A 9941-nucleotide genomic window follows, 5' to 3' on the forward strand; every position below is an offset into this window, starting at 1 on the left:
AGAGCAATTTAGACATTACCAAAATCATTTGGTTAAGGAGTTCTTCAAATTACTTCAAATTATTTCATGATATTTTTTTTTAGTATCCCCTAATTTGTGGAGGTATCTCCTAATTGTGCCTTCTTTCTAAGAAAATGAATTTTTGTGAGAAATAAAAACAAGTGTGTGGTCATCCTTCGTTTTTCTAAAGAGTTTCTGAGCAAGAATGAAGTGTAGTCACATTCCTCACGGTGCAAGAGTAATTGTGAAAGAGATATCAAAACCGGCTGTTTTATCCTGAAGACGACGCGCATGGAAGAACTGCTTGCATAATTTTGGACACAGTCACGAAATATCTTGAGCAACTTAGTCCGCGACTCAGCCTTGACATTGATTTTTCTGGTTTGTTGTGATTGTTTTGTAAGCATAATTCAACAATTGTTCCAATAATACATATAAGAGTGTCCACCCATCCTCCCTTTTCAAATTATACGAATGAGTTCTGCTGCCTCTTTGTTGATATGTTTGATATGTAAGTCGACTTTTGGCCAAAGTCGACTTTTCGCCAAAGCCGACCCTGTCTGTTCAGTTTGAACGGGAGTTTGATCACTTACCATCATCATGTTAAGATTATCTACATTTTATTATTAAAAAGAAAAATTTGAATGGTTCACAGGTAATTAAAAAGAGGCACAGACATATAGAATATGTGCAAAAAAAAAAAAAACAATAAAATAATGTTTATTTCGCACGACCTCTTCCAACACTGTTAAATCCCATATTTGTTGTAAACATGGATGATCCATTGACATCAAACTCCAACTTGTTTAATCTTGCACTCCACAACCATCATAGTTAACTATGATAGTTAAATATGACAAGGAATGGAGATTGGAGAGTCAAAAACTTATTAGGTTAAAAGTCATTGAATTAGTATTATAGTACTTTTTTTAATCCGATTATATTTAGAATTTGTCTTAGTTAATGAGTTCAACTATAATTTTATTCTCCCCTCGTATCTCTGCCCCCTCTTGCAAAAAAAGGCACGAGTTCACCTATAATTTGCTCTTGGCTAATGTACAATTTTCAGACATCCAATACACAAATAGTGGTTGAGCTGCATAGTTTGTATCTAACTGAGATCGACAGTAATTGAAGACATGAGTCTTAACTTTAGTTTCAAGTTCACTTTATTTTATGCGATGGCACACTGCCCACTGAGCACACAAACAATACAAGATAAGTGAGATTTAGCCAACCACAACACAGAATATCTTTATCACTCATATTCTCTACTTTTATCTCTCTTTGTCTTGCTTTCATAACATTTTTTCTCCTGTATCAATCTCTCTAATAAATCTATACATTCCAAGCGGTTATCTAACCGTCTTGCACTCAATCTTAGTGCTCCGGTTCTCATCCAATTTTCGTACTCTTTAACTCTCATTCTGCGCATGTTTCTCCTGAAGTACCGACTGATAGTACCCAAAATTTGAAATTTTGGGGTAGATTTTGTGATGGAATTTTGTTTATCTCTTGAATTTGTGTGTTGTTTGTAAGAGTACTGGTTAAGGTTTTGAAAACAGATTTGGAGATCTAGGTAAAAAAATTAAGAAATGGAACCTCCAAAGGGGTTTTGGGTTACTTTGTGGAGTTTTATTCGGTTTTTGCCCTACTTCATTGCTCTTCTAATTCTTGGCATCATAAAAGGTCACTTTTTCTTACCTAATTTCTCTTCCAGTTTTCAGTTTCTGATATGGGTTTTGTTTGAATTTCCTTCATTTTTTTTGTCCGTTGGTTTCACTGGATGAAGTGTAAGGCAATGGGTTGTTGAGACTGAACACCTGTTGTTTGTTGAGTCACTCTGTACCGCAGCATTTTCACTTAACTGCATGAAAATGGGAATATGTATCTGAAATGGCATTGAGTTTGGTTTCAAACGCTACCCACTTTAAATTTATGCAAATATTGCCATTAGTTATTCTTCCAATGGGCACTTATAGTAGTAATTCCATTCACTTGGCATCGCTGGTGTAGTCCTTTCACCGGCCTTGTGAGCTTCTAGCTGTTTTTTGTTGGGAAATTAATTAATATTGCTCACGCTGACAATTGATGTACAATTTTTGTATTGTATGGTAAGTTGCGATGTCATGGAATTTATTTTTAAGATTTCTTTTTCAGGCGTTATATTTTGTCCCTTGATATGCCTTATAATAGCAATCGGAAACTCTATGATCATTGTCGTCCTTTGGCTTGCACATGGTCTCTGGACATATTATTGCATCTTAAGGTATTTCGTTCATCCGTCATGTTTTTTAACTGTTACGATGGACTAATTTTACGTTCAATCTTGTGTACTCTTTGTTTGCTTTATGGTTTGTGATAACGGGATGCAGAGCTAAATTGATCGGACCTGTTCTGAAGCTTGTGCTTTGCATATGTGTTATGGTTCTCTTAGTTTGTTGGCCAGTGGTAGGAATTGTTGGGAGTATATTAGGAGGTGCAGGGTATGGCCTTATAGCACCAGTGATTGCCACCTTTAAAGCTGTTGAAGAAGGGAAAACTGATAAGTTTTTCCATTGTCTCTATGTATGTCAATGTTCTTTCGACGATATCACTTCTTCATATTATCGTTTCTTACTCTTTAACTTCTTCAATGGATTGAGGTTTACTTTTCTGAATTTGTAGGATGGGACAGTGGACACCTTAGAAGGGAGCTTCACCATTGTCAGGGACGTTATGGACGTCTGTTTCCATTCCTACTTTTCCATTATGGATGACCTCCGTCTTGAAGATCCCCCAATGGGAAAACCATATGAGATCAGGTTTGTGGTGTTTAATTCTGTTCGCTCTTGTTCCCTTTCTATCATATTACTAAAACAAAACAGTACATCTTGATTGAAGAAGTTCTGTGGATATTGCATAATGGAGTCTTGAGTTAATGCCAGTTACTGATACCGAAAAGATCAACCTTGTTTTGGCAATTATCGTTATTGGCGAGGGATTTTGACTTGTCAGAATCTAACCCCATCTTGTTGTAGGATACTCCTCCTTCTAGGTGCTGTGTTAGTTGCAGTGCTTGGTATTACCGTCGACTTTGTAGTGATCACATGTGTCTCCATAGTTAAGGCCCCAATTATGCTTTTCAAGGGATGGCAGCGGTTGTTTCACGATCTTATAGGTCGGGAAGGCCCTTTCTTGGAGACTATATGTGTACCATTTGCGGGTTTTGCTATTTTATTCTGGCCAGTGTTGGTTGTTGGTGCCTTTTTGGGTGCAACGGTATCAAGTATCTTCTTAGGTGCTTATGCAGGAGTTATTCTATACCAGGTCAGTACCGCCAGTTCTATTTTCATACAGATAAGAATAGCTAGATCATATTTCCAAAGTGTGGAGGTGTTCTGCTTCATCTTCGAAAGTAACCAGTAAAAGATGGAAGATTTGATTTCATATTTGATGAATTATTGCTTCACAGGAATCATCTGTTTGGTCAGGTCTCTGTTACATTGTTGCTTCCCTGGCGATGTTTGATGAATACTGCAATGATATGCTTGGCATAGCAGAAGGCACTTGTTTTCCTAGGTACTCGTATAATGCATTTGCATTTTACAGGCACTTTTTTAGTTTAACAGCTTACTCTGTAATTTGGAACTTCACTTTATTGTTGCCCTGTGATTATCAGTCCTCAGTTCCGAAAGAAGACCCCGCCAACCACTAACTCGCAAACATCATCTTTCCGCAATCCCCCATCCCGGACAGTCTCACTCAAGATTGTTGAATTAAATTTGTTTGAGGTATCATCCCTTGGAATTATAGTAATACATTGAATGTCTTTATACTACCTTTAAATGTTAGCCTGTTGTTAAGTGATATTTGGTAAAGTGTGAAATAATCTAGAAATTGTGTACATGCAGTTACTTGATAGCTTATTTAAAGACTGCAAAGGCCAAGGAGAGAGGCTGATTGCTGAAGGATTAATAACGCCCGAAGATATAGATGAATCCAAGTCTAGGAAATATGGAGTCATTTGCCTCGGCTTACCGGCGTACTGCATTCTTCAAGCACTTTTGCGTTCTATTGAGTCCAACTGCGAGGGTATATTGTTGAGTAAGTGAAACTGTTCTCTCTCTCTCTCTCTCTCAATTTTTTATTTTCCTCTTCCTCGTAGTATTTTTAGTAAATAAATAAAGGATTTCGAGACATGTTTTCTTTACGCAGGAGATACTAACACTGAAATAAATTCGATGAATAGACCAAAAGATGCATTCTATGATTGGTTCCTGAACCCCTTACTGGTCATCAAAGACCAAATCAAAGCTCATAATCTCACAGAGGAAGAAGAAAAATATCTCTCCAATTTGGTTCTATTAAGCGGCCATCCTGAGAGATTAAAGAACTCCATTGTCGAACCACCACCAGAGGGAAATAGGAAGAAAGCCGAACTTGATGGACTAGCTAGAAGGTAACAAACCTGACACCACCCTCCACTAAAGCCTGGGCTAATTCATTGCACTACCTTTTTCATCTTTTTTGTTTTTGTTTTTTTGTTTCATATATAGGCTCCAAGGTATTACCAAATCTATCTCCAGGTATCCAACTGCAAAGAGAAGGTTCGATGTACTAACCAAGTCCCTATCTGAAGAGCTTGCAAGGAAAAAATTTACTCATTCGACCAACGGGGGTCGTACACCAAGATCTCACTCCCTTCCTAGTAGGTCTCAATCAATTTCAAGATCAAAAAGTAGCTTCGTCAGAATATTTAGCCAGAAATCCTTCCGAAACAGAACAGAAAACTCCGACCTTGATAGAGAGGAAACTCAGCCAGTTGTAAAGGATATAGAAATTGCATAGTCAGCTGTAATTTGCTTGTAATAGAATTAATCAAAGGTCTTACTTACAAGTTTGTCTTTCTTTTCCTGTAATTGACTCCCCTACCTAGTGTTTATCATATTCATATACCAACAATCCAGTGGAATTTACCTGTCGTTGATTTTTCACCTGAAAGAGGAACCCTACTTTCAATTTAGAAGAATGCACTCGCACAATTTTCAACCTCAGAACCGCTACAGAAATGATTTCCTTTTAAGCCATATTGAACTGGTATACAACCACAAACAAGCAAGAACGATTAACAGAAACTTGACATTTGGTACACCAGAAAGAAATAATGGGCAAAAGAAGTACATTGATAAATCATCCAAGTTTTTGTACTTAGCCTTAGAAGGTAAAGAGAGCATTAAACGATACAACATGAAAAGTGCATTAATATTCTAAAACTTAGTTTCCAGTCTGTGGTAGCAAGAATCATCTATCAAGTTGCTAAACCTAAGTCCATCGATTAAGGGAGGAGAACAATGGACACAATGGCAAGAATACTCTTCATTCCTTCTTCCTGGAATCTTTGAGTTGACCCCTCTTACGGACACCGAGGGAGAAGTTTAGACGATATGCATCCACGAAAGACTCTGGCAACATGTACACCAAAGTCCAGATAACAGAGTGCGGCCAGTAAGGAGTGCAACGTGGTTCATAGCCTATCCACCGCATAGCAGCTCTAGCATAACCATCTGTTGATGGCACAACGAGAGAAGCTCTTCTGATTGAAGCCATCTTTGTTGCCACATACAGTGGGACCTACATCCGACCCATAAGAAAAATCAAATTACAATATTTTAAGCCTTCCTAGCTGTAAAATGAAGCACCAGCAGAACTACTTAATCATAAAATTCAGACTTATCATTTCTCAAAACAGAGGAGAACATCCGGCTATGGTTGGTGGACTCTCCACACGAAGTACTACTACAATAAAATTGCAGGACTTGCCACGCTCTAGAAAATGGGAGCTCTACTCTATTGAAGGTGCAGCAGATTTCTGAGCTCCATCCAGACCAAAAGAAAGCTCAGAAGATTATCCGAATCAACAATAGAAAGCTTATTTCGAGTCCCAATTTGAAAGTCCGTCCATATGCTTTAGTAGAATACAGGACATATCTAACTCCATGTGAGTGAATTCAAACTTAATAACTTTTTGTGTAGGCATCATTTTACACTGAGCTTTAAATTGGGATAACAAGAACTAAATATGACATCTTCAATGCTCTTAAGTACGAAAATACAACCCACTATGGCAATGGACTCTCCACTCAGGGTACTACGACAATGAAGTTGCAGGACTTGCTATGCTCTAAGAAATTGTGAGCTTTACTCCGTTGAGAGCGTACCATACTAAAAGACAGCTCAGAACATAATCAACAGTATAAACTATAAAAGCAGTTTTAAAGTTCATGCATCTGCTAATTAGAATACAAGACCTGCCTTATCTAACTACTATAAACAGAAGGGAAATTTTTCGGCCGTCATAAAATCTGATATAAGCTCCAATATCATCAGCTTATAACAACCAACACTACACGTGCTTCCCAGAGTAAAATGAACATTTTGATCTATCTTTATATATTTACAAAAATGCCATTGTTTGTAAAAAAATCAAAGAGCTCAAAATATTTGTATCTCTCGAAATACAAACCGGATTTTCGTAAAGTTTATATATTCGGAAAGCTCTTTGAAATATATACATGATGAGTACAAATATGAATACTCAATTTTCATTAATGAGCAAAACATTTTCTTCTTTTCAAAAATCTGTGTTGTTAAAAGTGTACAAGATGCAAGCATGTGCTATGCACATGTATTCTTACTCGTTTCATATAAAGTAAAGCCAACCTTTCTAATATACTGCATCAGCAAGGAAATTCAAATTTGGATAATAGGTTGGCAAGAGCTAACTATGGAAAGAGTATATTTTACCAACCAAAGTAAAAGAAGAAGAAATTAACTATGTATACTAGACCATCTGAAGTTGAGAAAAACAAACCTGACACTGCACATCGATTCCGTTCTTCTTGTACTCTACAAAGAGGCACCTTGAGAACTGGTCAATATACCTGAAAAGAAAGCCAAGTAGCCTCAATATACTACTCATCATGTAATCCACCATCACAAATAAATAACAAGAAAAACAAAAGGGTTCTTAAGTATATCTATGTTGTACAAGGAGCATCTAGGCACCAAAAGTGGGAGTTTTGGTGCCTAGGCACCTCGCCCGGCCAAGGCGCTACCTTTATCTGAGGAACTTAGAGAAGACCTAATTAACCAATCAAAACCGTATAGCACTTAAGTCTTCATTTTGATCCTGGGCTCACTTCTTTAACTGAGATCAAAGCCCCACTCGTTTGTCATTAGAGTAATAATGTATCACCTAAATTAGGTTTGCTGGTTGGAAAGCAATGTATGCTAATGCTGTGGCTCTACCTCACCTTCGCTGCAGCTCTATATTTTAGACCCAACGCTCAGCCATAAGCCTCGCCCAGACAGCATAGTTGACAACAAAGCAGAACCAGGGTGATGAAATGGCAGACCTAGCACATTTCAGCAAGAAAAAATTAAAGAACCATGACGCTGCCTATGTCTACCCAATTTCTCAGTATTATTTGTTCCAACCCTTTCTATTGTTTCCAACAAACCTCATCTCTGTCTCTGGTATCAACCAACAATAACAATCTCATTTCTATACAAAGGCGAGAAACCGTGCAGTAAGCATGATAAACAACAAAAGCATGAAAACGAAATGGGTATTACAACTGGTTCTAAGCTGAGTGCAACTAAACCTAGTAAGAGGGGAGAAAAAAGCATGATAACAAAACGGGTATTGCCGTATTATTGCAAGGAAAACTTAGCTTATAGCTCTATTAGTTTTCCATATGCAATTTCAAATAGATCAGATCCAAATGTGTTCTCATACATAAAGTTTTAAGTAATCACAAAAATAACCACAAACTAAGAAACTGATGAGACTTACGCTTTAGTGCCGGCATAAACAGCATAAAGAGGATCAGAAGGAATGACAGTAGCAGCACCAGAACCAATATTGACAATAGCACCTTTCTTTCTCTTCAACATACCCGGTATAACAGCTTGTGTCACCTTAGTAGTCCCTTCAATATTAATCTTAATCAAATTCTTTAACAACTCTTCATCAACTTCATGGAAAAATCTTGCATATGGATACGAAACACCAACATTATTAATCAATAAACCAACATCTAAACTATCAATGACTTCTTGTATCTTCTTAACTCCTCCATCTATATCACCAGAGAAATCTACAACTACATTCTTGATTTGTATCTTTCCTCCAAATTTCTGTGTAATGGAATCAGATACTTCTTTTAATTTATCTGGATTTCTACCGACTAATATTAAGTTAAGTCCTTTTCTTGCTAATTGAAATGCAAAAGCTTTTCCAATACCATCTGTTGGTCCTGTTACAATTGCCCATGAACCATATTTCTTCAAATTCTTACCTGGTCTTAGGAAAGTTATGTAAACCCATCTTAAGAAAATCAAAACAGGTTTCAAAACTGCAATCACACCAAGGGCTAAAAGACCAAGAACCCAGGCTGGTTGCAATAACAAGTCTTCGTACACACAACCCGCCATTATAACACTCTATTCTTGATAAAAGATCGGATCTGAGAAATGGGTTTTGTGTGAGAGGGTTTTAATAATGGAAAGGGAGGATCTAAATCATGTGGGTAGTTCAAGGTAGATAAGATTTGACTTAATTGACAGAGAGAGAGGATACTAGTAGACAGGGGAAGGGAAGGGTCATGCAATCACGGGGGTTGAGAATGAATGGAGGAATTTATGAAGTTGTTGAGTTAGATGAGCTGAAAAACCTGCAACAGAATTATATAAAAGAGGAAAGCCAATTACCATTAAATCACCATTAAAACTCTTCAACTGTATTGTATTGAAAAGTGGATGGGAGAAGTTGAATACTATTAAGCTATTACTGTTTACTGGACTGACAGCTAAAGACTCACGGTTTGTTTTTGAAACCTATTTCAGGCATGCTGAATTTTTTTTAAGTCATACCGGAAAATGCCAAAATAGGATTATTAAATAAAAAACAACATCACTCCTTATCCATCATTTTTTCATAATGCATAACTACCCTTACATAACTAGTATTAATGATTATGATTAGATTTTATTAACTAGGAATTTTAAGGATCGACTAAAAAATAAATTATTAGTGGTGAATTAGTAGAAAATCAAATTTATGTGAGAGAGTTGGGGTTTTTGAGAGGAAGAAGAAGAAGAAGTGAAAAAAAACTTGGATTTTGAATTTTGAGATTTTAGTGATTAGAAGTGACCAAAATGTGTGATTCAAATCAGAGGTAGATTATATACGAGGTTTAATTTCTTTTTATAAGTTAAATCCGTCAAAAAATGGAATTTTTAAAACCCAGATCTACTGACCAGATGAACAGTTCGTATGATAACTTTTTAGCCGAGCCTCAGTTTTTTGAAAATATACTTAGGTTTGACTGACAAGTTATCAGCCGAACTTGAGTATATTTTCAAAAAGCTGAGGCTCGGATGAAAAGTTATCAGCCGAACTTCACTCTGTAGTTGACGAATTTAGGTTCGGATAATTTGAACAGAATCTAGCAAAGTCGCATTAGCCGAACATAGTGTTTCTCTAAATCATGCACTAGGTTCGGCTCAAAATTAATACTCCAAGATCAGCCGAACTGATCTTCTGAAAACCCGAATTTCATCTTTGAAATCATATTCTATCGATCAAACAAAATAAAATCAATCAAAAACAAGATGGGTTTGTTACATATACATTCTAAAATACATCTAAGAGCAATTGAGATTTGGATTTCGCACTCTAACATCGCTCACTTCGATTCGTGTTTGCTTTGCTTGATCAATTTCTTGATTGAATTGGAGTCCAAGATGTTTAAGTTTAAAGTTTATTTTGATTTTTTATTTTAGGTTTTTCAGGATAAGGGCACTCTAGTAATTTAAATTCTTTAAGGATATATGGGTAATTGCACTATCTTTAGACACCCCTTATAAACCCATCCTAGATGGTATAATGAATGAGT

General features: G+C 36.6%; 2 protein-coding genes across 2 annotated transcripts; one reads left to right on the forward strand and one right to left on the reverse strand.

The window, feature by feature from the left end:
- The first annotated feature begins 1142 nt into the window (after positions 1–1142).
- Positions 1143–4985, forward strand: LOC113302729 (uncharacterized membrane protein At3g27390-like). The gene is made up of 10 exons (XM_026551669.1): positions 1143–1689; positions 2161–2269; positions 2376–2568; positions 2668–2804; positions 3021–3309; positions 3455–3561; positions 3662–3773; positions 3894–4086; positions 4198–4441; positions 4539–4985. Exons 1-10 carry the CDS (start codon positions 1596–1598, stop codon positions 4828–4830), a joined length of 1770 nt encoding a protein of 589 aa, XP_026407454.1. The 5' UTR covers positions 1143–1595; the 3' UTR covers positions 4831–4985.
- A 122-nt stretch (positions 4986–5107) lies between these two features.
- On the reverse strand, positions 5108–8861 carry LOC113302730 (very-long-chain 3-oxoacyl-CoA reductase 1-like). The gene is made up of 3 exons (XM_026551670.1): positions 7838–8861; positions 6854–6923; positions 5108–5613 (listed from the first exon to the last, which is right to left on the reverse strand). Exons 1-3 carry the CDS (start codon positions 8476–8478, stop codon positions 5359–5361), a joined length of 966 nt encoding a protein of 321 aa, XP_026407455.1. The 5' UTR covers positions 8479–8861; the 3' UTR covers positions 5108–5358.
- Positions 8862–9941: the final 1080 nt, after the last annotated feature.

Source organism: Papaver somniferum, chromosome 8 (genome assembly GCF_003573695.1).
Source record: "Papaver somniferum cultivar HN1 chromosome 8, ASM357369v1, whole genome shotgun sequence".
NCBI lineage: Eukaryota > Viridiplantae > Streptophyta > Magnoliopsida > Ranunculales > Papaveraceae > Papaver > Papaver somniferum.

Coding starts and splice junctions, on each gene's coding strand:
- LOC113302730 (XM_026551670.1), bottom strand. CDS start 8,478: ATGGCGGGTTGTGTGTACGAAGACTTGTTATTGCAACCAGCCTGGGTT. Junction 6,924..7,837: donor GTTTATGCCGGCACTAAAGC/GTAAGTCTCATC, acceptor CTTTCTTTTCAG/GTATATTGACCAGTTCTCAA. Junction 5,614..6,853: donor GAATCGATGTGCAGTGTCAG/GTTTGTTTTTCT, acceptor GGTCGGATGTAG/GTCCCACTGTATGTGGCAAC.
- LOC113302729 (XM_026551669.1), top strand. CDS start 1,596: ATGGAACCTCCAAAGGGGTTTTGGGTTACTTTGTGGAGTTTTATTCGG. Junction 2,569..2,667: donor AGTTTTTCCATTGTCTCTAT/GTATGTCAATGT, acceptor CTGAATTTGTAG/GATGGGACAGTGGACACCTT. Junction 2,805..3,020: donor GGAAAACCATATGAGATCAG/GTTTGTGGTGTT, acceptor ATCTTGTTGTAG/GATACTCCTCCTTCTAGGTG.